General features: G+C 36.0%; 1 protein-coding gene across 2 annotated transcripts in view; it reads left to right on the top strand.

The window, feature by feature from the left end:
• LOC145668921 (protein brambleberry-like) overlaps positions 1-26,591 on the top strand; it is a 55,834-nt gene that overhangs the window by 18,845 nt on the left and 10,398 nt on the right. For both annotated transcript variants that reach the window (XM_081737201.1, XM_081737200.1), the window contains exons 6-11: positions 2,461-2,577; positions 7,605-7,784; positions 10,356-10,568; positions 11,972-12,172; positions 15,267-15,445; positions 22,920-23,041. In XM_081737201.1, the coding sequence (XP_081593327.1) occupies positions 2,461-2,577; positions 7,605-7,784; positions 10,356-10,568; positions 11,972-12,172; positions 15,267-15,445; positions 22,920-23,041 (1,012 nt within the window). The remainder of the gene's footprint in view (positions 1-2,460; positions 2,578-7,604; positions 7,785-10,355; positions 10,569-11,971; positions 12,173-15,266; positions 15,446-22,919; positions 23,042-26,591) is intronic.

Here is a 26,591-nt window from a genome sequence, read left to right as displayed (position 1 = left end):
TGGCCGCTGGTAGTGTCTTCCATGGACTGAAAAAGGCCATGGCTTGTGTATTTTTAGTTCTAGTTTAACATCCGACGATTATGTTCCGAGGTTAAAGGAGATTGGTGATAATAGGGAAGGATTGAAAAAGGCCAACTAGATAGCTACAGAATATACTCAAAGATACTCACCCCGCTTCTCTTCGCTACTATAAATTTATTAATTAAAAAAAGTGGAGGCATCGATTTTTTGTGCCTGAGATATCTGATTCGATCCCAGCTCATGTCAAGTGGGCTTTGGGGTGGATAAAAACACTGGGTGCGTGGATTTTCTTTGGGTGTTCCAGTTTCCTCCCATTTTATTCATTGCACCATTCCCTTCATTATCATAATTACCACCTGTCTTAACCTTCGAGCGTAATCGTGAAACGTTAAACGGAAAAAACGACAGCTTGATCAAGACAAGAGGTTTACTTGGAATATGATAAATAGGAATTAATTACAGAGGCAACAACTATATATAATGAAATTCTTATGTTTATCATAGTTCTCACTCGTCCTGGAAAACCTGGAAATGCCCTTGAATTGATTTTGTCTGAAAACCTCGTGGAAATGTTCTTGAACATGCATTTCTGTCCTTGAAATTTACAGAAATACTGAATGTTAGATTTTTCATAATTATAATGAAGATTTTAATCGATTGCTATTTTTGTTCGCTATTCCTGCTTTGTACTGAAAAATTGTCATGATCCTACATGTGTGGGTAGTTGGTGGGCTTTTTCTTTCTCCCAACAAGGTGGTTGACTGGGAGAACTTCTCTCTTCTTCTTTCATCCATTAGTCTCTCAACCCATTCTTAGATGCTGTCTTCACTAGCACTATCCTCCAGAAACTGTGCTTTGTACCAGTATCAATCCTCCATAATCAGTCTATTTTCGCAACAGTACTTACTCTTCAGTAAAATTTCATATGAATGCTATTAGTGACAAGGTCATATCTATGTGAAACTCAATTCCTTGCTATATCAAAGAAACTTCAAGTTTTCATGAGTTGTTTAAGTTAGGATTTCATTGGAAGGTAATGAGGAGAAAGTCAAGTGGATAGCAAGAGGAAAGAGATAACTGAAAATGTACAGCAGTTGCAGAGAAAGAAAAGGAAATTGATGGAAACAACTGAAGCTTTGGAGACTGAATCAAACCAGCTTACACATGAAGCAGAGCAGAAGTCTTGCTGTACTTTATTAACAAAGTCAAATGCTATACGTAGAGCAGCTTCGCTAAAGGAGATATCACACAACTCTATACTCAGTTGAAAAACTGTAATATAGTTCCTTTTTTCCCCTGTAATTATATCTGTCAAACTGTCACGCAATGAATATGCCATGTACGAAAAATAGATTTTTGATGTTTGTAAATTTGTTCGGTGCACAATTAATATGTCATGTAGAAAGAATAAAAATATATGCGCTGGATGTGGGTGGATCGGGTGGCTATAAGGGAAGTTAAATGCCACCAAAATCAAGCAGCAATTACGCTCCGCTTTATGCATATAATTATTGGGTATTAATACTGTAGTTGCATTAATATTCACTGCATAAGCTACTGTACTTGTCATTTCACTGTTGTGAGTTTTGAACCTACAGTTGAAATCCTGTTATCCCTTCCTGTGTCGAAGTCCTGGAGAATTGGTGATTTGTCCTGGAAACTTTTTGAGGATAGAGAGTGGGAACCCTGGTTTATATATAAAAAGTCCTGTAGAATGTCCTGTTCCCTGTAACCTGGCAAGTGATCCCTATGTTCCTTTGAGGAATCCCTCGCAAACAACTTGCGGAGGTTTGAAACATACATTTTTCAATCAAGCAGGAATGATTTCGAGTGTCATGTTCTAAACTGCACTCTCTATGTTGCGTTATTTTTGAATTACAGCCCTACGAAGTTCATTTTTTCATACTTGCGACACCTTATTTCGCCGAAACTACCCCTCACTGACCAAAGTTCCAGAGGACTTTTTTGCTGGTGTCGGTGTCGGGAATCAGCTCCCGAAGTTTCTTCAAATAGTTTTACCACCCTGTATATATATATATATATATATATATATATATATATATATATATATATATATATATAATATGTGTGTGTGTGATACTTGCATCATTACTTTGCATTCATACTATCCTATTTCTATGTTAAAGGTTTATATATATAATTTTTAATGACATCTCTTAAACTGGTTCACATTAGCAATAGATGGGTCCAAGCTTGAATAATCTAGCTCAAATGTCCCTACTTCGTTCATATATATTGTTAATATAAATTTATTAGATATACCGGTATATTCAGAGATAATTATTTATTTTTTTTTATTTAAAGCAGTTAACAGTTTTTTAGTTTGACCAAAACCTTATTCAGAACGCATTATACAAAGAAATGTGCACTTCCTTGTACTGACTAAAACATCTGTACTGGATATCTCTTATGTAACAGATAGTGCTGGTGACCAGCTCGTGAATCAGTCGTCAATCCAAGAACAGAATCATAGGCGGATTTTGCAAGACTTAACCGCTATACGTAAGGAGGCGATGGATATATTTGATCGAATTGGTAAGTTGATCTTTTTAATTTATCCTGAAATTTCAGAAGTAATAAGAACTTCCTTGAGATTAATGTCTGTATAATGTGGTAGTGGGGAAAAATTGTAAGATTGATTGTGCTTCAATTTAGTGTTTGAAATTAATATAATCTAGTGTAAATAGAAAGTATCTGAGTAATTATATAGCCATCATTTTGAGGGTATCCGGGAATTGTATCGGACGACATCTTGATTGGCTAATAGTCTCTTTCAGCGTTCTTCATTGGTCATTGCATTCTCGATTGGAGAATGGGTTTGCATTACTCGTGCAACTTCCATTTCTGAACTTGAGCGTAACATTAAATGCAACCGTTCCTGTAATGCGGTACTCAGCAGCTTAGTGATAAACTGTGTATATATTCATCATTTCATTGAAGTACATTTCATTTAATTTCATTTAAGGACTAACCATTACTATCTAATTAGGTAATGGAAAAATGGAACTAGACAATAGAAGGGGCTACAAAATATTAATAAAGATTAAAAGTTGCTCTCGTACGTTTTGAATGGTTAGCGCACATGATCTTGGATTTGGTGCGGATAGACAGTTTTCGCTCTTGGTCTAGTATTGTAAGACATTTCGAGAACTGAAGAACAGTTGATCAAGCGACTTTAAAAAGAAAGAAAGAAAGAAAGAAAAAAAAAAGTAATTCCTCTTATAACAATTTGTATTGGAAACAAATGGCCATTTATCCAGTCATGTAAATACTGAAGTGCATGTACATGCAGTTTTTAAGAAGCTGGCTTTACGTTCCCAGCTGTAGGTAGGACATCTCTATCACCACACTTTATATTTGTTACTTCATTAGTATCAGAGGGACATGGAAGGAGACATTGGATTCTCGAGGATATATAGGACTTCGAGACGAAATGGTTTTGGGTTTCTCGTCAAACTATAAGACCAAGTCTGGCGCTATCTCGAAGCCATACTCAAATAACTATGAAAGTAATACGTTGACGTCTGCATCTTTACGCTTATTCTGTATAATATAAGCATGAAATTTGAACCTGAATAGCTAGTTCCTGTTTAAGACTTAAAACATGATGGATTAAAGTAGCAGTCGAAAACACCTTGGAAGAATGACTGAAAAAGTTAGCAGGACTTCACTAATGAAGTCTTGAAACTAAACGAGAATTACATTATTAAAAATTTCATTCGTATATTACAGGTACGAAAGTACGTGCAGCGTTCAAGCTTGGCCTGTAATTTCTAGTAACACTTCTTTCCAGTAAATAGTTATTATTGAAGTGCGTTAAACATCGTTCAAATCTCACACTAACAGTTTGATTTTATGTTTAACATTAAGTCAGAGACGTGAACCTTAGTCTTAACATGAGATTCAAATCACGTAAGCTTCCACTGGGTATGAAATTGGAGTTCCACGTACCAAAAGCGATTATACTAGCCATATAGCGATAGAAGCTTCTTTTTCACGAGAACAGGATGTCGCTTTTTCGTTACCGTGACAACTCGCGTATTACAATAAGAAAACAGCTAGCAAATATCTTACAGCACCAAATAACTAGCATAGTGCAAATAAGGGAATTTAAAATTGAATTGACCGAGCTTATACCTAATGTTAAATCTGTTGAAAAAAATATGTTTGATCTGTGATATCTTGGGTACAATTGCCTTCATTTCTTTCCTTTTTTTTTTTTTTTTTTCGTTAGATTGTGTATTTGGGATTCTCTTCTCATTTTTCTTCGTGCTTCTTATTTTTGTAGCTGTATTTATCAACATTTCTGTAATATTCTCCATTATACCAATTTTGCCTATTATATATTTAATTAAATAATAAACTAATCGCTGAGTAAAGCAAACTAATTTTATTATAAAACTGATATTTTGTGCGGCAGCTAAACATGTGGCTTCATCAAACTATGACTTGCATGAGGATAAACGGCAGATTAAATACTACGAGACAACTAAAGCCTTCATAGGTATATATATATATATATATATATATATATATATAAAACTGTTAAAACCTTTCACCTCCACTGAGACTGTATACACATACGGAGGTTGGGTCATTAATACTGAGCCGAAATCAATGTGCAACTGTACCGCGTATTTGCAACCCATCGTCGTGATATTGCCACGAGGAAACAACAATATCTTGTTAGTTTTGTTGCCACCGAAACAACAATTCCGAGAGGGGTTCACTGTTGCCCTTTTCGACGTCAAGTTTACGGCGTTGCATATCGTAGAAGAGTGTCAAGTGTGAACTTTTAGTGTAGGTCGTATCACTGTGAATCGTATTACACAGAAATATGAGACACAGTCCTTGGCTCACCACACCGACGCGAGCAGATAAAAACCGGTCTTCCGTGAGGACTATTCTGCCACTGTTGCCTGTGGTTTGGCATATGACGACCTCCGAAAATCCTCCCACATAGTGTGCGATGTCGAGCAAATTCCATACATTGCTGGCAACAGTTAACCATGTCATTTACAGGGATTTACTATGTCGTTCCCAAGAGCAATAGGCACACCCCGAAACCGTGTCATGTGTGACTGAGCGAAAACGGAACTGCAGGAGGCTGTATGAGCGTCATCTCGAGGGTGATCGGTGGAAGTTTGTTGTTACCCTTGATGAGGTGTGGATTTATCTCGCTGACTGGTAAAATGTGTACTCTTTGATGTTTCGGTTCCTATTTCCACCTTTTTCCTTTTTGCTGCTTTAATTGCACGGTCCTTTATAGTTTTGGGAATGCTACTGCACTGCACCCAAAAATGATCGTAATGTTTCCAAATTTCTAGGTTCCGGTAACTTTTCAATAGATTCTGCATATTTTGGATCTCGACGAACTTCAGAAGCTGATACATAATAGTCAAAATAATCAATTTCACTAAGAGTAAAAATACATTTTGTAAGGTTCAATGTCGTATTGGCTTCACTCAACAAAGTATGCACTACATCTAAACGCGCTAAAAATCAGAAACTATTTCAGCGGCAATGGTAACATCAACATACTTAGATGTTCTTGTAACACTAATGGAAATACTTCATTTAAACACAGTTGCAGTACAGAAAAAAAAGTTACACCAAACATCATTCGTGTATATTCATACCAATTTCCTTCAAACAAAAATGCTAAATATTGCAAGAATCTTCAGTAATACCATACTGTTGGTAAGAACTCGAAAAATCTAAGATACCGAGCACTTTCTTTCCACTAACTCCGTAAATGTCTGATAATTTTTCTACACACGAAGCTGTGTTCATAGTGTGTAGATTCAAAGCTCTACACCACAATTTGTAGTGACTCATTCTTTTTCAAAACATAACATATGACATGAGGACCTTGGTCGTATTACACCCATTCTAATAATTTACGAATTTCTTCACGAATACTTTCCTTGTACTTTTATGGAATATTAAGTTCTTGCAACTATAGGTTCATTTGTTTCAACTTCTAGGCGATACTGAAACTTATTACACAAATTAGAGAAATAGAGCAAAAACTTTTTGATGCTTCAACAACAGTTGATGTAATTGTTTCTTTTCTTCTTCACTAAATAATGTAGCACGTTCAACTGCATCACTTATTAAAATACAGATCTAATTGGAAATTTTGAATATTCTCCTTAACATCATTTCTATTCACTGTAACAGTGCTCTTACTTCGGGAAACGTTCACTGTTTGCTCATAATAAAATTTTACTTTGCTCTTTTGGAAAGAAAAAAAAAACATAAAATAAATAGGATACTTCAAAATTTTGAAAGAGACTTTTAAAAAAAAAGGCAAAACACAGAATCAGTATTATGTACAGCGGGGGACACTTCTAAATGGTACAGCCATATGGAGATTTACGGCTAAGGTGTACCATTTAGAAGTGTCCCCCGCTGTACAAAAGGTTAAGAGGAACTAGAGTGATTGAAACCCAGCTAAATCTCTAGCGTGTGCAGGTGTGGAATGTCAGTTCAATTAGCTCAGTAATTGACATATATTTTACTTACAAATTACCATGAAATTACTTAAAGGGATGTAAATGGTGATGAGAACTGAGAATTCACAGCGGCTAAGTTCATGAGAGGCTATGCTTCACTGAAACTCAACAATTTCAAATGATGAAGTGACTAATAGATTAAATGGAAGGGTAAAAGAGGAGAGAGAAGAGAAGAGATTTGACTACTAGGACAGGGAATGAGCTCTTGTTTCAATTACCCTTTATTCACGGCGATGCTGAAGTTGATGTTCCAATTGGTGAGATGATTCTCCAAAGTTGTTGTATAAATTCCTAGCGTAGATAGAGTAGTATCAATGCTGAACTTGACGATTGGATTTCATATCCCGTCAGATCTACCAGGAGCGACGAATGGATAGTCGTAGGTCAACTTAAGGGTGATATCTGGATGGTAGCCTGGGCTTCATTTTGTGAGCTGCTTCTGTGATAGTGAACTTTCGGAGGTTGGCCTGGAAACTATCCTAGCCTCCAATAGTGGTTGTTATGGCGATACACTTCACTCTGCGATAACATTCACAATCCTCCAAGAAAAATGTGTTCCAGCAATTTTGATGGGAGAGGACAATGACGTCTTCGGTCATACAACGAGGAAGGCTCGTGCAATCCAAAGGAATGGGGCGTGATGGTGAAAGGAATACTAGTTTATCATTTATTGGTGTCTCTTGCAGAATTATGAAATGATAAGTTATTTTACTTGTCTAGCAGTGTACATCAAGAATAAAAGATTTTTGAAGGTAAACTAATAAATTGAATGAGATTTAGCAAAGACTCTAAATGATTCGATTTTAACAATAATTTGAGTAGTCCATTGAATATACTATAGTTGTAATAATTTTACAGTATTGTACAGAACCTCACTGTAATTGCACATCATTACAGATTATGATCTTAAACTTTTGGTTGACATTGTGCTTCCTATTGTACTGCAGTCTATTAGATTATAATATCCTCTAGTATGTCACTGTGAATCAACACAGGCATAAAATCTAATGATGAAGTTAGTTATTTGATTTATTTTATTTTCAGACAAGCGAACACAGCAAATACTGAGTCACCATGCAGCTGCAGAGGCTCAATATCAAGACACTCTTCAGAATCTTGCACAGATCAATACTAGCGTTCACTATCTCCTGCATATATTGAATCAAACTCGCACTGAGTTCAATCATCATCTTGGTTGGATCATGAAACTTATGGGAGGGACAGGTATGTCATTTTCAAGTTCTCTAAATTCTAAGCGAATACGAACGGTTAATATTCTCGTTTCTTTATTTAAAGATCTCGTGGCATGTCATCCTGATATGCTTTTATAAGATTTTTCCTGTATCTCACCGAATCAGCGCTGTTATGGCATCTCTTCAACCCTGACTTTCTTCCTCACTCACATTAATGCCGATATAGACACTGGGTCAAAGTTGAAATAACAATTTACGCCTTCATCATCATTGCTAATCATAAATGAAGAACAAAGATTTAGAATTTGGACAGGGTAATCACTAATGATTCATCGAGCTTGAGAGGGCTATCTTAAAGTAGTACCTAGTACGTACGATAACAAATGATACATGAAAATATACAAAAACGCTCCATATATACTGATACAAATGTACGATGTAGCTAGCTTTCATCACACGATACACATGTATACGGTAGCCTAGTTCGCTCCACACACGGTCTAGCATATCCTTACTAATAGTCGTAAATGCAGCTGTAATCCTTGAGCTTCCCCAAAGTTGTTGTCAATCAAAGCACATACATTGTGTCTTTCACATGCACAAAAGTCACAACTCCTAGATCGGGAGATCTAGGAGGCCATGAGAAAAGCGCTAAGTCATCTTTAACATATTGCCCAATCCAAGGACGTGGGAGTTCTTCGTTTAGGTAGCACATAGATGTGTGTTGTGTGACGAAAGGAAACCACATCATGTATCTGTAGCAGTATGTCTAAAAACTTGGACAATTTCTGTATATTTTCATTATCATTTGTTATTGTATGGTATATATTTTTTAATATGAGGGGCACTGTGGTTCAGTGGTAGATCGCTTACCTCTGGTGCATAGGGACCATGGTTCGATCTCCGGCTAAGTTAGTTTGTGATGGACAACATCGTGTCCGTGGATTTTCTCGCGATACTCCCGTTTCCTCGTACTTCCTCATTCCACCACTTCCATCATCATTCACTTGCCTTAATCATCTGTCTCCCTTAACCTAAAGGCCATAATCGTGAGACGTTAAACTGAAAGATTTTATTTCATTTTTTCATGTTTTAATATACACCACAGTTCTTTCAAACTTGATTTATCATTTATAATCACCCTGTATATCGTCGCAGTGAACCTTGAGAAACCGCTATGTGACATTTTCGTCAAAAATGAGGTATATACTACAGTATAAGCAGAATGTCTTGTTGCATCTTTCCTTATATTCGTGTGTGTGAATTCTTAATAGCTTTCCCGGAATAAGGAATTAAAAATGACTCCTATTGATAATGTAAATTATGAGAAAGCTCGTGTTTTGCTTCTTCTGGAAACTTGCCAGTTCTGCACATAGCGTATTTTCGAGGCCCACTGACGATGAATCCTCAAGAAATTAGTATAATGTAAATATTTTAAGTATGTATATATTATTTCATGTGCAGTTAATTCTCGTACATTTTATCCCCACTTTCATTTATGTTTTAACAATGCTGCCAACTGTCAGCAGAAATCCGACCTTTAATATGAATTTTAAACTAATTTATAACATAATACGAAACAGCAAAGTGAGTATTTTTCGATTTATATATATATATGTATAAATATATGACTGCTTTTCAGACGGCTTACATTATAATAAATTGCATGTTATTTCTGTTTGCTGTAGCATTGAAATACGTGAGAATGCGTGAGAGTGTAAAACGCGAAGCATGTTCTTCTCTTGATATTCGAGATTGAGAGTAGTTTAGGTACACGAGGGCTTCTTCGGAGAATTAAAAAAAAAAAAAAAAAATCTTGCTGTATTGGGTAACATGTTTTGATATTAATCATAAAATGTTCCCAACGGTGAACGTTTTCGATTGTTGATAGCATAATCTGCCGATCGAATGAAGGGTAGTGACTAGCGTATTTGCTTCGCAATCGGGAGTTCCGATTCGAATTCAGTGACAGAATATCTTGAGTTCTTTTATCAGGAATTTTCCTGTTTTCCCAGGCGAATGCTGGAATGACCTATTTGTGAAGCCCGACTTCCACTTTCTTTCCCATTCTTGCTGTTATTGTTGTTCATTGTTAATTATTCTAATAGAAATTGACCTCACCGTCTGTGTCTAAAATGTCATAAATAAATAAAACTAAACTCTCGTATGTTGTAGACTGAGGACTTGAGAACTAGGACTAGTTAGGTCGTTCTAATTGACTTAGATGATGCCCCCAGCACCATTCATTTGGGTCAACTTTGTTATGTAATTAAAGTATTTGCCAATTCACTCAACCTTACATCAGAGCTGCTGAAATGTTTCGTTCAGTCATATAAATGTATTTTCAATTTACTTAATTGCGTTATTCCTTAATTGACTTCATCCCGTGATTCTCGAACCTTGAAATTAGTGCTGTAATGGAAGTTTTGATTTTATATATATATGTATATATATTCATTTAAGCATCTTTTGTAAATGTAGACGATTTACTTCCCAAAACTGTTATTTTCTTTTATTACTAATGCATTATTTAAATAATAATAGTAGTAATAATATTGGAAGCGTAGAGAATAGTCACTATGATTTATATATTTCTTTCTAGGTGATCAGCTTGACCAGCTCTTCAGTTGCATATTTCACGTTTCATATTTACTCATTGCGATGATCGCATCATCATTCTTACAAGTTCCGACTTCCGTCCGCGTGCTGCTTTTAATGATAGTACCACTAAATTTGGTCACTGTGTTACATCGAGGCACGGAGATAGCGCTGGATTTTCCTTCTATTACGATGCTTCTGATTATTGGTTCAGGAGGTGAGATAAACTTATTCAATTTTATAATTTAAAACTTTCACTATTAGGTATGTAGTTTCGTGAAGTATATTTTATAATTTTTAGTGGTTCAATTTACATTTATGCTATTCCAGTAATTTTCTTTGTTTTTTTCGTTGTGTTGAAAATGCACTCAACAAAGCAGGGTAAACTTGCTATATGAACGTTTAATGAATTAAGGACAGCAGAGAATAGCAATATTTGTAGTTTTCAATTGATACCAGAAGTTACATTCCTTTATAAATATTTTAGTTCGTAAGTAAGGCACCTGACATAACTGCATATATATATATATATATATATATATATATATATATATATATATATATATATATATATATATATATATACAGGGTGTTTCAAAACAACACCGACTTTTGTTGCGTGAGTACCTTAGGATTATGAAACTTGTATTTTTGGATAGTGCACATATTAGTTCCTAAGTGATGTCTTGAACCGACTACGGTAGGTCCCATAGTTTTGGAGCTATGGACCTTTAAAGTTCATTTTTTTTTTCATATTTTCGGCATCCTACAACTCCGAAAGGAAGCATTTATGCAACCAGGTTGGTCTATACTTTTTGTCTTATCTTGGTGTCAGGAATCACCTCCCAAACGTTGTCGGTGTTGTTTTGAAATACCCTATATATATATATATCGGTGTTCTAAAAATGGCGCCCAGGGACCACAGAGCACTATTTTGCGAGTCAAACCAAAAAGTATATATACATTTGTATACCTTTAAGGTCCTCGTCTGGAAACGTGAATTGCACTATATGGCAACGTCGCAGATAAAGAACCATAAATTAGATCTACCAATTCATCAAATAATTACATCGATTTTTACCAGATGATAGTTAAAGTCAATAGACGTTGACACTAGCACTACTTTTACCTTAACAATCGATGTAACTGTTCGATGGATTTGTAGAGCAATGCTAATGATTCCAAGTTAGTATGCGATGTTGACGCATAGTGAAATTTTGATTCCTCATAGCGGCTAAAGGAGGCCCCGGAGGGCATTCCATTATATAACATTTTCTCTTTATTTTTGACATTTTGACCTGAAAAATAGTGTGGTCCGTGGGTGCCATTTTTAGAACACACACACACATATATATATATATATATATATATATATATATATATATATATGAGGGAGAGAGAAATGTAGTAAATGCGTTCTTTATTGGCGCTGGGCTTGTCAGTTAAAATTCAAAGCTTAAGAAAAAATCACATGGTACATATATCATAGTATAACAAGTTGTATCGCAATTTTAGCTCTTGAGTGCGAAGAAATTATAATAATTTCCGATTGCAATATAATTTTTGTAAGTATTTGTATTGATGTATAAGATAAAAGTTATTAACTGTCTTTTTCTACAGTACATTGGATGATGACCAGAGTACAAAAGATCTGGCTCTCAAGAACAAAGCCCGTCTACTATTTAAGAAGTTCCTCAGAAAACCTCAATGGCCACGTGACTTCTTCTGCAGACTCAGAGAAATTCTCTCCTTCGAAACGAGGACCTGAAACACCTGCTGCAGATGTACTTACTAAAACTTCATTGAATCTTAAACGTTTCGGTGAGGACTTATATTTATTTACTGTATTTATTTATTTGTTGAACGAATTCTTAGGTACATCATAGTTTTGCCATTTTACACATGAGAATGTTAAACAGGAAAGAAAATGAAAGAATAAAAATAACATCAACAACAATAAAAACAACAGTGTCAACGTCAACAAGAAGTGGAAAAGTAATATCATTTGACCAACACATATTTAATTACTGTCAAATACTGGGTAACTCGAATAAATGTTTACATCAGTTGTTAGGTCATTATAATAGTTCGGTATCTTGCGAGAAAAAGACCTCTGTATAATTACCAACCGAGGGTGGGCAAGATGAAGCAGGTGGGTATTCCGGATTATGTCTGAAGGGACACGTAAGGATAGTTCTTGAAGTAGGATTTCCAATCTGAAATTCCCATTAACCATCTTACGAAGTAATTTCATGTCAGCTATTTCTGCGTTCTCCCGGAGTCTATATATTAAGATCTCAAGAGTTCCTCCTTAGGTTAATATTCGCAGTGTAGGAACACGAAAGCATACTATTGCAGAGTTAAGTCCAGAGAGATGGGTAGGTGCTGCCTATAACTCATAGGGAGAGCAGTATTTGATATTGGTAGCTATTAAAGTTTTATAGAATGTTGCTAAGGATGACATGGTGCGTACTTCAGTAAATCGGTTAAGAAGCTCCAACATACGCACTGATTTCTTAACTATTCAGGAGATGTGGTCAGAGAACGTGAGTTTCGAGTTGACATCAAAATCATTGATTGCATTATAGTTGGTACTAAAGCAGTGGTTCTCAACCTTTTCTGACTGACGACACAATTTTTGAACGTCCAGGATACGGTGACACACCTTGTTTAATATTTTTATTATAAATAATAATAATAATAATAATTTCTATTATAATAGTGAAACCAAATAGTTTTTATAATGAGTCAATATAGCACTGAACATTATTGCTGCCGCTGGAAGTGTTGACTGGTTCAGTCTGTCTCGATTTTAACTAATTATTATTAAATTCTTCATGATTTTTTAATTCTAAAATTTCCCGACACAGCTTAGGGGACTGCATGACATCAGTGTGTCGCGACACATCGGTTGAGAACCATTGTGCTAAAATATAAACTATTACCGATCACACATTACACTGGGTTGCTTTAGATTAATAAGACATCTTCTCTATAAATCTTACACTATTTTTTTTTCTTAAGTAGAAAGATAAAATTTGATCAAAACAAACTCTCATTTATATTAATAAACTGTGTTACAGTTTCCAAAATATATCAATCCCATTTTCCCTTTTTCAGACAAATTATAAATGTAAAATTTAAAACATTCTGAATGCACAATTTAAAGCTACAGCTTATAAATCTCAGAAAATAGGAGAAAATTACTTCTAACAACCAATGAAATTGTTCCTTTCATTTTTACAAATTCTAAATTTTTAATAAACTACAAACTTCAACTTTTATTAATATTTGCATTCCCCCCCTCCCTTTTTTTTTTTTTTTTTTAAGCCTCAACAAATACTGATTGAATATAAAACAAATCCTGTAGAAGCTGTTAATAAAAGGACTAAGAACAAGTAGAGAACGCCAGTAAATTGATTTATCCTTTTCAGACCCAAAATTATTAGCATACTACCTGAATACTAGAGATACTTCCCACGACAAACTGCTGGTAATTAATGACATACCGCTGGTAATTAATGACATACTAATTAATTTAAGCAGTTCTATGACTTATAACAGATTTACTCCATCAAGTAGTTTAACTGGCGTCCTTGTGTAGAACGTGGTTTGAATCTGAACACATTTCGATATACAAAAAATATATACGTAATTTCACACTTTGTAAAAAATAAAACTGTCCGGCGTCCCCTCCATGACTAGCGTTCTCATATTATGTTAGTTTTACATTGCGATGTTTCCTAACTAACGTCCTTTAAGTGGATTTCGAAACATTGACATTTTACATGTCACATAGTTGGCTTATGCTTTGAACTTTGTGCCAATGAGTGTTAAGTTTTTGGTTTAAATATAGGTGGACCTTACAAAACAAGTAATTACTGAAAGTGTGTTATCTGGTGACTCTTTTCCTTCAGAATAATCAAAACAAATTGCCTTCAAAGTATACTTGACATAGAAATTGTGCCAATTTCCGTAAGGACCTTCGCTAAGTTTTTTCTTTTCTTTTTTCTTTTAAGTAAATTACTTAGAGGCAATGAAAAACATCAAAAATCGAGAAAGTGAGTGAAATAGTATATGCAAAATGCTATTATATGACCTAATAATTGTTTTCATAGCTCTTCGTATAGTGTTGAAATTTGGATGCGTAAGTAGTATGACGTCATTAACTGCGTACTAAATCTCTGGTCCATAGGACAAAGTTTGGAAACGCTTTTATATTACACAAGGCTCCCGTGTATCCGGCTCGCGACTATCAGGCCTACGTACTATCCGACCTAGTTTTCTTTTATCGTAATTAAATGAGGAAGGCAAGGCGTTGAATTGGTAACATTGCCAAGGCATTGGAAGCGGGTGTCTGCTACGATCATCCTACGTGTCGTGTGCAAAATACAAGTTGTGACAGGAAAAGAGCAACGTTCTGCTCCTTGTTCATTGTTTCGTCAGTGTGTAACGGACCTCGATACAGTACACTTGCCGCTGTTCCTGATTATAAGGGTACAGTACTATATTCGTAAAATATTTGTCTTCTGGTGTTGGTGGGGCAAAGAAATGTGTTCATAGGACTCCAGCCTACCCGGCTTTTTTGTTATCTGGGCTGCCCTTCCGCTACATTGGGCCGGGTACTTGGAGTCTACTGTATTTAATAGCATTTTGTAGATACTATCTGGCTTACTTGCTATATTTTTGTATTCCTTGCCTGTTATTCTCTAAAATAACAAAAATGAGGGTGAGGTTTGCGTCGAGATTTAATAAAGAAATAATATTAACTCAATATTTTTTTTTATTACGGTTTGTTGTAGATTATATGAAATTAGTGATCAAAATGTTAATGTCCTTGATAGAACGAAGTTTCGTTGCTAGTAGTACAGATTACGAAAATTTTTATTAATATTATTATTAATTATTTTTACAGTCACAGCTCTTAATCCTGCAGTATGGCTCTCTTCAGCAAGTTGTAAATCTCAAGAAGAGGAACGTTCTGAAACGAACTCTGTATCTGACGCTTCCGATGTATTTTGTGATTCACCTATTAAAGGAAGCCTTGATGAATCTAGCGATAGTGATGTGTCTGTAGAAAATAATTCCATAGAAGTAAGTTTAGTTTATTGTTGTCAATTTCTCTTTTCCACCATAAAATAGAGTAAGTAATTTTAACATTTTTAAAAATCTGTTTTAAAATTATAGTATTGCAGAAATATTTCATTGAGAACCTGTAGTAGTTAGACAGTTGTAAAATTGTTAAAGGTACAGTAAAACCTGTCTATGTTGGCCACCATCGGTTCGATTGAAAAGTGGTCAACTTAGACAGGTGGTCAACTTACAGAAAATAAGAGTGATTGGTGAATTCTTAGAATAGGATTTCTAGTATTACTTGATTGTAAAATTTTAATAAGAAAAATGTACTACAGCTACTTTTAAATAATGTATATAGAGTAATCATAACAATATACCGCACTAGAAATAATACATATTTTATGGTGGTTCATTTTACACGTATTTCTTTGTCTTTTTTGGCAAATATGCACATTCTAATTTTGTAGTTCTTGTATAGTCTCTTCTCTTGTTAATGAGCTACAAGTATTTCTCTTGGACCAAAAGATGTTTTGAGAAAACCTTAAGGGATCTCAAAAACTCTACCTTTCAACAAGCCTTCAGATGGTTAGCTTTAACCTTGAGAATTTTCCAGAATTACTAAAGCTCACCACTGATGAAAGGAGCAAATATAGCTAATGGTTTTACCAAAACTGACAGGGCATACAAATTTCTACAACCATTTTCTGAACTTCAGTACATGCTATTTCTTATTCACATCTTCCTTCACCATCCTTTATCAGGGTAGTGTTCTGGCCATTGACCTCCAAGAACAAATCGTGGGAATCCATGATTCTTCCTCTCCAGACACGAAGGACATTTGCTTCTCATATGGAAATACGAAAGAGTTAAGAAAAATAACAAAATGGTATTTTACGTGGTCAAGATACGCAGGTAAATTTATCAGTATCATCATAGGGAAACACTGCTTCAATGCGGCCAACTTCTAAGATAGACAGGTGGACAACCTACAGAGTAATAAGTAACGAATGCCTTGTGGGAAAATGCAAGTTGAAGAGGAACCAGGTCAAGGTAAGCAGGTGGCCAACTTAGAGAGGTGGCCAAGTTGACAGGTTTTAGTGTAATATACAAGGATCATCCAAAAAAGTAAGTTCCGAAAGTACCCCCAAGATGGCGCGGATAGTCAGTGAGACACGCTAGCGCAGATGTGGAGGAGGAACACATGGTAACCTTAACCTAGCGCGAGTGCAGTTAGGAGAGTCAGTAATGAGACAAATTGTGATACGGTAAACATGGTTGCGATCATAGTCTACAGCGAAGGGCAAGGTACGCGGGTTTCTCAGGTTTCTCCACGCTGAGAACGGAAAATCTCAAGAGTTAAGATTGCATTTGTGTGAAGTGTATGGACTGGATGTCATGAGTGAAGGTGTGGTTAAAAGATGAAATGAAATCTTTAAGTTTTACGCCTCACAGTTATGCCGGTTAGGCTAAACAAGACGGTGATGATGAGAAATGAATGAAATGTTGGAATGGAGAAAGTGGGAGGAAACGGGAGAACCCAGAGAAAACCCACGAGCACGGTGTTTCTCCACCACAAAGTCCACACGGCGCGAGCTGGGATCGAACCAGAGACTCCAAGCACCGGAGGTGAACGCTCTTCCACTGAGCCACCGCGCCCCAGGTTAAAAGATGGTGCAAACGATTCATAGCACGCCGCACCAATGTCACGATGAACTTGTAGTGGCCTACCGTCCGTGGTTACGCCTAAGTTGGTGAAAAGTATGTAGCAAACAATTCTGCAGAGCCGGCAGTCCCAATGTCCGAATTCTCGTAATAATTTCCATAGAATTTCCGTTCCCTGCTGCATGATATCGTCACTCAGCAACTGCAGTTTCGCAAGACGATGAATTCTAAAACAACTGAACTTTGACCTTCCTGCTACGTTACCACCAGAAAAGTGACCCGTTCCTCGATCGCATCGATACCGGAGTCAAGACATGGGTGTCCTTCGTGACCTCTCCTACCCCTAGCGACTTCTACCGTTCCTCCAGTTGAAGCGATTTCTGGCTGGACAACGTTTCGACAGCCAGCTGAATTGTAGAAGGTTGTGACATCGTGGTGCCAGTCCTTGGTGGCAAAATTCTTTGACATTGGCATTTAAAGGGTGGTGCCGTTTTACGACAAATGCGGTGTATGTATATAAAGGAATGTGCATATATTGAAAAGTATGCGATGTATCAATCCACAGTAATAAAATATTTTTCTTCTGATGTTCTTTCATTTTACAGTCCATCGAAAATTGCTTTCTGGGTGTCCTTATTTTCAGAAAAAAAAACAGATATTGTAAATTTTAACTTGAATTTAAATTTGAATTTGAAAGCAAATTTATATATATATAGGGTGTCTTAAAAGTCCCCAGACATAGAGTAATTCTGTTATTATCAGAGTTACAACAAAATGTAAGAGGGGAAATCGTCTCCAAATATGTTTTCAATCTAAAGTGAAAGAATTTTTTAAATCAAATGAGCCGTTTGGCTGCACTATCTTTAAGTGCCCAATGTTAAATGAAAATGCAACGTTGCCATTTACCTGGACCCACAACATAAGTGAATGAGGTTACGGTTTGAAATGGGGGCTGGCCATCTATACGTTAGTGTAAAAGACAGTAACTTCATTCACTTATGTTGTGGGTCCAGGTAAATGGCAACGTTGCATTTTCATTTAACATTGGGCGCATAAGGAGTGTACAGCCCAAACGGCTCGTCCGATTTAAAAAATTAATTCACTTTAGATTGAAATTATATTTGGAGACAGTTTTCCCTCTTACATTTTGTAATTCTGATAAGTTACCCTATGTCAAGGGACTTTCGAGACACCCGTTATTTAGGGCTTTGCTGAAAGTATCTGCACTAATTAATGACTTTTTAAGACTTGTTTGCCACTAAGTCTGTCAAGTAGGTAAAAGTGAAGTCCAGGAATTGAATTTTCATTATGACAACTCTGTTTTTGGATGTTTAAAATATAATTAAATTTTTTAAGTTTTTCAGATTTTATCTATTCCTAATATACATAAATGAAAACATCCAATTTTGGATTTGAATAGTATGCTACATTGTATGACAACTACAATTCTCTCTTGTTTTCTGTGTACATATATAAATGTATACTGAATTACTTCCAGAAAATAGTGAGAAAGTAATCAGAGTAGAAACCCGTTTATTGAACGTTTTTATCAGATGGGGGGGGGGAGCAGTGAAAAGAGAAGATCAAGGACAGAAAAAGCAAGCGTCCAGTGGTCTGTAGTCAATTTTTTTTCGCGCTAAACTCTAATACAGTAAAACCTGTCAATTTGACCACCTCTCTAAATTGTCCACCTGCTCATCTTGGCCTGGTTCGTCTTGAACCTGCATTTTCCCATAAAATATTCATTACTTATTATTCTATAAGTTGGCCACCTGTCAATCTTGGAAGTTGGCCGCATTGAAGCAATGTTTACCCTATGATGATAATGGTAAATTTATCTGCGTATCTTGGCCAAGCAAAATACCGTTTTATTATTTATCTTAACTCTTTCGTATTCCTATATGAGAGACAGATGTTCTGTATTTGTGACTAGAGACAAAGAAGCACGGATTCCCACGATTTGTTCTTGAAGGTCAATGGCAAGAAGGGGTGGTGAAGGAAGATGTGAATGCGAAATGGTTGTAATTCAGGAAATGGTTGTACGTATTTGTTTACTCTGTCCGTTTTGGTAAAACCATTAGCTATGTCGGTTCCTTTCATCAGTGGGGAGCTTTAGTATTTCCGGAAAATTCTCAAGGTTAAACTTAACCATCTCAATTGACAATTATTTGTACCTGACGGCTTATCGAAAAGTAGCGGGGGTTTTGAGATATGAATTCCCTTAAGATTTTCTCAAAACATCTTTTGCTCTGAGGGATACACTTGTATCTCATTAACAAGAGGTAGTTAACTACAAAATTAAAATGTAAAAAAAAGAATAGAAATAGAGTACTGTATATTATAATTATTCTATATACATTATTTGAAAGTAGCTGTGGTGCCATTGCTTATTAAAATTTCACAATCAAGTAATACTAAAAATCCTATTCTAAAAATACACCAATCACACTAATTTTCTGTAAGTTGGCCACTTTTCAATCGAACCGATGGTGGCCAACATAGACATGTTTCACTGTAACATTGTAGAAATTTTTTGTAGATATGTTCGAATTTGTCTGATATGATGAACTACATTCGTTAGATTAGGAACTGTGTGTTGGATTTTTGAGGTTCGGGGTGCGTATACAGGAATTCAAATACAGTAATAATTGGATGAATGTTCTTTTTGTTGTATTTGTCTGATCGTAAGTCGACCCTTTTTACTTTTCTCTTAGTTCAAGAAACTTCCACTTGGCTTATAATCGGTATCGTTAACATGGCCGGTAAAAGAGACTACAACCTTGATGGACGCAATAAGAAAAAGTTCCGAAATATATCGCCAGAAGCCGCCGGAAGTAGGCTTTTGCTATCGTGCAGACTCGGTGTCGCCACATTAGTGGATTTTTTTTTAGAAAAATTACTAGTTGAACCTCTATTGACAGCACACAGTTTTAATATGATCGTGAATCTCCTTCCCACTTGTCGCTATATCTGCGCAAGTCCCGTTACGGACACAAGTAAAAGACAGGAAGACTCAAAGGGAAGTGAATTGTTATAGACAAACATATAAATGTACTATTTTAATATATAAACACCGTGCTCGTGGGTTTTCTCGGGATTCTCCCATTTCCTTCCACTTTCTTCATTCCACCGTTTCATTCGTTTCTCATCATCACCGTCTCCTTTAGCCTAATCGGCATAACCATGGAACGTACACCTTAAAGATTTTATTTCATTTCATTTTCATTTTATTTTAGTGTGTAGAATGTTAGGGTGAGTTTGTGGCAAACTCGGATAAATGATAGATGATACTAAATGCAAGTACTTTATATATATAATATACCATATCCGAGTACGCCTTATTGTGGGTCTACAAGCCTTCGAAATTGCCAGCTTGCAATAGGTTTTGTCATTCAGATTAAAGCAAAACACCTGAAATGTCCATCAACCCTCTTTACATAGCTCCTCTACTGGTTGCCTTTCATAAGGGTATAGACCTTAACGTCCTAGTTGCAATACTAAACTTATAGGGTCAAAACGACGTCTAAAATGTGGAATAGAAAAATAAAGAAAAGTTTTTTAATTTGAATAAGAGCTGGTAAATCTACACCAAATTTGGAATCGACCAACAAAAACGGCACGTTTCTAACACTTGCGGTTTTCGAGATCGCATTATAGAAAGGATTAGCCACAAACATGTAAACCTTACCTTCTAGCATTTTAGTATATAGATAGTGGATTTGTAGACTCGAGCGAAATCCTGTCATGCTTGTAGAAAGTGTTCGATCTCTCGAATACGCTTCACGGCACCGAAGACGATGCTCTGTACGAAGATAGTGACAAAAATGAGTGACGATGAATCTGAATCATATGGTGGTGGAGACTGAGTAAACTATTAAATGACGTAAACGTTTTTCTTTGTTTTCTATACGTCATTAATAACTTTCATTATTATTATTTTCGTTTTTGAGTTTCAGGAGGTCGGCAATGTTAATGAAGTTACTCTACGGAGGTTAAGATGTTATTCAGAGATATATGAAACAATGGCTAGGAAATAATTGTATCCGTGAAATATAAACGGAGTAATGAGAGGAATCAACATACCTTTCTTTTCACCGTATCTCCTACAAATGCAAATTCAATTAAAATCCAAGGACGAAACAATGTGTAACAGCTGAGAATCAAACTCGGCTCTCCGGCTTACAAGGTCGATGCATTAACCACTGAGCAGCCGCACATATTTCGAATTTTCATCAAATTCGTAGAAGATATTGTGTAAGGAAAAGTCGTAGATCCCTCTCATTTCTTATTTAGTAAAATTAATAAGTTTCAAATCCTTTTTGAAAGAAGATAAATTTTAAGTGAACGATATTTTACACTTCTGGAGGGAGAGAATACTGTAATACAGAAAGTTGTTAGCTGTATATCCGACCATTTTCGATTCGGTGCTGCCACCTGGCTTATCTTGTAGGAACTATGGGTTTGCTGGTGGGAACAGTGTTGTCTTACCTTGTACGCGCGTGAGTGTTATGAAATGGTGCCGAATATCAACCGGTATTGGGAAGGTTATGTAATGGCCCTTTTTCATGCTAAGTTTTCGTACCTATGTATTGTGAAAGTGTCAGGAGAATGGGTTAACACTCGGGGTGACTACTGCGAAAGTTACTGTGACCCGTTACTCACAGCAGGCTCCCCTTGCAAAACATTCACCCACGAAGGGCTGTAAGGGCATCCACTCATGAAGAAGGGTTGCAAGCAAAGTGACGCACGTAGTGCTAAGGGAAATATGTCGATTGACGTGTCAAAGAAAATCTCTCTACGAACGTGATATGGGCTGCAGATTCCTCCTCGCACCGTCAACTGTGAATAAAACAATTCGCAAGTGCCTCAGGTTGAAGTGTGTGCAGAATACCCGTGTACACTACCTATTACCGCGTCACATTGCCGAACGTAAGACGAACTGCAGGAAACCATATGAGAAGTACCTGGCGGGTTCCAAATGGAAGAAAGTTGTCACAATGGATGAATTACATGTCCATCGTACTGCTGGTGGTCACACTCGGGCGATCATATACCGTGGCATTGGCCGCAATAGGCGCAACTTCATTTGTCATTGCAGGGAAAGTTTCCCTCATGGCGTTGTGGTTGTTTCGGGATTCGGATATGAGGGTAAGTTGGTGATACGCAAGGGGGACAAAAACGTAGAATCCATTCTGACACCTATCTATCCGAGAGACGTTCCAGAATTGTATGGAATGGACGCGAACCAGGAGATAATTCATATAGACAATGCTTCGAATTATACCGTCAGAACATCACTACGTTTATATCAGGAAATGGCAGAGAAATTAGGAATTCGTGTCAGTCCATTTGAAGACATTTCTGTGAAAAGTCCAATGGATTTTTGCACATTTGGACTGTTGAAACGTCGTCTTCACCCGCTCGCGCATCCTGAATGGAGAGCTTACAGGGAGAAGTGGGACAGAATTCCCATGCCTCTCCTGCGCCGAAACTTGCTGCAATGGAAACTGCGATGCCGTGTGATAGCCCATAATGCTGGGGGTCCAATAGAACACTATCGGTGGTGGCGGTGCGATATCTCTTAAGGTGAGTACGCGTCAAAAATGGTTGGATATAAAGCGAACAACCTTCTGTGTTATCCATAGTTACCAGCTTTTAGATTTAATTTGTACTACTCGCTGAGCAAACCAGTGCTTTAATTAAAAATAAATAACGTGTATTAGTGTCGCCAACTATCTGCTTAAGCTTATTGATAGTGTGAGATTCATTTTATTTGTGCTTACAAATAGGATTTATTTTTATATTTATTATTCTGTGTTATTTCTTTTAGCTCCGTCTCAGTGGAAATCGTAGTGCTGTAAGGAGACTGGATGAGTTGTCTCAAGGAATGTCTCTCCGAAGTCCTTCAAGAAGACTCTCTATATCAAGTAGGGCGTCAAATAATTCACGGAGGTATAACAACACTTTTCAAATTAATATATTATTGTTTATACATTGATTCTATATTTGGTGTGGAAAATACACAAGAATATACGCTGATTTGCCATGAAATCAGGAATTTTTGATTGTCAAATTCTGTAATGGGCACAAAATTGTAGATGAACACTCCTATGAATATTCTTACTTCAATAATGTACAATTACATTAGTACTAAAGCAGTTGATAAGTTTACACACCCGTTGCCAAAGATTAATAATTTCACTGAGATCTGAATATTTGGTAGAATCACTTTCAGGGTTTGTTACATCCTAAATATGATTTGCTATCGAAAGTATTGATTCACCTGCTTTTCCTATCCAAATCTTTTACGACTTGTTGTTCATATTCTACCAGTCAACTTTATTATTATTATTATTATTATTATTATTATTATTATTATTATTATTATTATTATTATTATTATTATTATTATTATTATTATTATTATTATTATTGTCACATTTCACTAATTTTGTCTTCTAACATCTTCCAAAATACTGGGCGAGTATCTGGACTGTTTCCTTGCCAGTACAGCGGAGTGCCATTTTGCTGTAGCTGATTATAACATTGGCCTTCTTGCATGAAAGTGCAATTTTCAGGGAAAAAAACTTTCTTATTTGTGAAATGCCCTATCTATTCTAAACATTGTTTTCTTGTATTATCCACAGAAGAAATTGGATTTATTACCGTAGTAGATATTACTCTCCGTATCACAACTTCGGTTGGATGCTTCATTGTTTTCCTTACACAATGGGTCAAAGTTTTCAGGAGGCCGACGACGAAGAAACTGCCCCATGTTATTCGTATTTTCCAGAGTTGGTTCATCTGAGACGAAAGATTACACTTCTCATTTAATTTTATATAATTATTTTTGTGCTTGTCAGTTTTTTAAGAAGAAATATTAGTTTAAAAAACTTTCCTTTGGTCTCCCGCAGTCCATAGGCTTATTTCTTAAAGACTAGTCTTGTTCTACTATTGTGAAACTTTTCAAAATAATACATTTTATAATTGCGTATAGCATAAAATCATAATAAGTAAACATTGGTATTTAGCATTAGTCAGATATCAGCATTAGTAGTTAAAGGTGACGCATTTATTATTTTAGTGTTTCTCCTTCATGGTAGTTTACGACTTGAAGGACAAAAACCTTTGAGAAATACGCTCCAGAACGTATACTAGCACGAAATATGTCTGTTTTTCATAGGCACAGTTAACTTTTTGAACTTTTTTTTAACTTTCAGGATAAATTCAAAACCTCAATTCACCTGCACCCAACTGAAGTGTAAAAGTGCAAGGATAAGCCAGAGGAGCCCAATGGCTTGATGGAGATAAACTCCACGTTCCGACCGTTTTTACCCCAATATTTTTCCTTTTATCCACATATCAACTTCACAAAGGGTAACCCTGAGCAGCATTGGAATGAGAGTAGAAAAAAAAATGCTCCACAGCGGGTCGAACTCGGTTCACCAAGTTGTATTTTAACCCCTGACCGACTACACCACCGTATAACCATCCTTGAAGTTTCTTTGTGCTTATTCGATATCGTGATTTTTCAAAATTATCTTAAATGTCCTGTCCTCTTTGTAGATTTTTTTCATATTTTAATTAACATTCTTGATCAATGAGTCCCGAATGGTGAGGTCGCAGTTTTTACATTTTGTGAGATTCGCTGGTAATCCTAATTCAATCATTTTACTAATCTACTAGCTGAACCTGTACTTTCTACACAGCGCGTCATTCACATATGAACATGGATCTCTTTTTCATTCCTCACATCATCTGTACATGTCCCTTTACAGACACAAGTGAGAGACATCTTGATAAAAGTCGGCAATGGTTCCATAAAGGGGAGACTTTTTTTAAAAAAATATTTTTCAATATCTCGCACCGTTTGCAAGATTGAGCTTACTTCCGCTTGGAGCTTCTAATTCATGTATGATCAGAGTTTTCTTTCTTCTTGCGTGCAGTATGTAATAAGCAAATACATTACACACACACAATCAGTTATAATGTCAGTGATATATGGTGTTCATTGGGCAAACAATAGAAATTCATCTTAGCCTGGAGAAATGGCTATATTTCTTTTCTATCATTTTGCCATAAAACAAACGCCTGAGAGAGATACAACCCACATATACAGATATGTTGAGCTGGACTGTATAACTTGTAGGATATGATGCTTTTTATTTTAAAAAAATCAACACTTCCAGTGTACCCCTAAAAATGTAATAAAGAATTAACGGCCTCGACACAAAAGTTAGAATCGACCAGCGAAAACTGCACGTTTCTAGCACTTGTGGTTTTCGAGATTTCATTGTCGAAAGGATTGGAGAGAAACATATAAACTTTTCTTTACGAACATATAAACCTGGCATTTTAATATGTAGACCCCTTTTTCTGTTTGAGGCAATGCTTTTGTTATTTTTGCTATTTCGTAATTTTTAGGTTTGCTTCTTTTTCTTTAAGCTAATATCGCAAGTTTTTACCATTTCTTTTTATGTTCTTTTTGAAGTGTGAGCTCATGCTTTGTAGATCCTGTTCTTGCGTTGGTCTGCAATATAATATTCTCATTTATGTGACTATATTTAGGAAAATATTCCACGATATGAATATAAGCTTGAAAATTCAAAAATTCCTATGTTAATGGCAACCTGTATGTGATTTTTCTTATATAGTATTTTAAAATTTTTTTTTGCTTAGTATCTTTTATTTTCATAAATACTTAATACATATAAAATATAGTGTGTTAATGAACTATACTGACAAATTTTAAGAGTTGATTCTTTACATTAAAATAAGAAAAGAAGTTCATATAACTCTTTTGCCAAGTGTGCAATGTGGCTTTTCTCGCATTCTGCTGTTAGCAATATTCTTCACTAGTGTTGCTGTGGGTGTGATTAGACAGAGTCACAACTAGAGGAAAGAAACGAGATTGAGAGCCTTGACTGGACTAACCATTCATACTACTTTGTTTTACTACACAACAACGAGTTTCCAGTTGAATTTGTGAACAAAACACCTAGAGTATGACGTAATTTCTTGATACTTTGACCCCCTTCTACTCAAGAACACAAAACGTGTTGTTGTGTGTGTCATGGTATACTAAGGGAGTAACTATTCCCAAAGTTTCAGATTTTTCAATGCCCATTGGAGATATTGAACAATGAAATATGCCGAATTGGCATAATTTCCCAACTTCACAGCTTTTTTTCCAGGCCTGTGGGAGCAGCTACAGGTCTGCAAATTTTTGTGTACAAACTTATGACCCCGTACTACATGCACACACAAATTCAGATCTTTACGTCAGTTGTTTTCTCTTCCCAAACATGTCTTCAATGTCCAAACATGTTGCTACTTGTAGGCCCTGTTTTCACCCCTTTCAAGTGGTTTTAGGCAAAAATGTTACGAATCCAATTTTTAGCTCTGTACAAGTTGGAGACGCCCAGCAATTTTCAGTTTGCTAGGACAAATACATGTTGTGATATTCAAAACAACGTAAAGTGTGAAATCGAGAAAATGCAAA

Source organism: Thermobia domestica, chromosome 13 (assembly GCF_964235325.1).
Source record: "Thermobia domestica chromosome 13, izTheDome1.hap1.1, whole genome shotgun sequence".
In the NCBI taxonomy this organism is placed as follows: domain Eukaryota; kingdom Metazoa; phylum Arthropoda; class Insecta; order Zygentoma; family Lepismatidae; genus Thermobia; species Thermobia domestica.
The sequence above is the reverse complement of the archived record's forward strand: the minus strand, read 5'-3'. Positions and strand labels throughout refer to the sequence as shown.